Source organism: Penaeus monodon, chromosome 21 (assembly GCF_015228065.2).
Source record: "Penaeus monodon isolate SGIC_2016 chromosome 21, NSTDA_Pmon_1, whole genome shotgun sequence".
NCBI classification, from domain to species: Eukaryota; Metazoa; Arthropoda; class Malacostraca; order Decapoda; family Penaeidae; genus Penaeus; species Penaeus monodon.
In genome coordinates, this window is record NC_051406.1 from 38,180,774 (window position 1) to 38,181,061 (window position 288).

Below are 288 nucleotides of genomic sequence, written 5' to 3' on the forward strand. Positions count from 1 at the left end.
CAGGTCAGGCAGAGCAATATTGCAGATCAGCGGCTGTCACCCTTACTTTTTGCTTTAAAAACCTTGCAACATGCCCAGCGTAAACATCGTCCCACCAGGAATAGAAATCGTGACCTGGGAATCCCCGAGAATGCAGCAGGAATCCGTAAAGAAGGCTCTGCTGTGTTGATCCAGCTCACAGCAGATGCAAGGAATATCGAGAAAATGCTTAACGCTTGCAATAAATCTTGGCATCCAGCCCAGGCCACTGAACCGAATCACGTGACTTTGTTTCAAACGTTTCTCGCG

General features: G+C 48.3%; 1 protein-coding gene across 1 annotated transcript in view; it reads left to right on the forward strand.

Annotated features, from left to right (window-relative positions):
* Window positions 1-288, forward strand: part of LOC119586665 — a 20,994-nt gene that overhangs the window by 2,990 nt on the left and 17,716 nt on the right. The window contains exon 2 of the mRNA XM_037935403.1: window positions 4-261. Within this exon, the coding sequence (XP_037791331.1) occupies window positions 4-261 (258 nt within the window). The remainder of the gene's footprint in view (window positions 1-3; window positions 262-288) is intronic.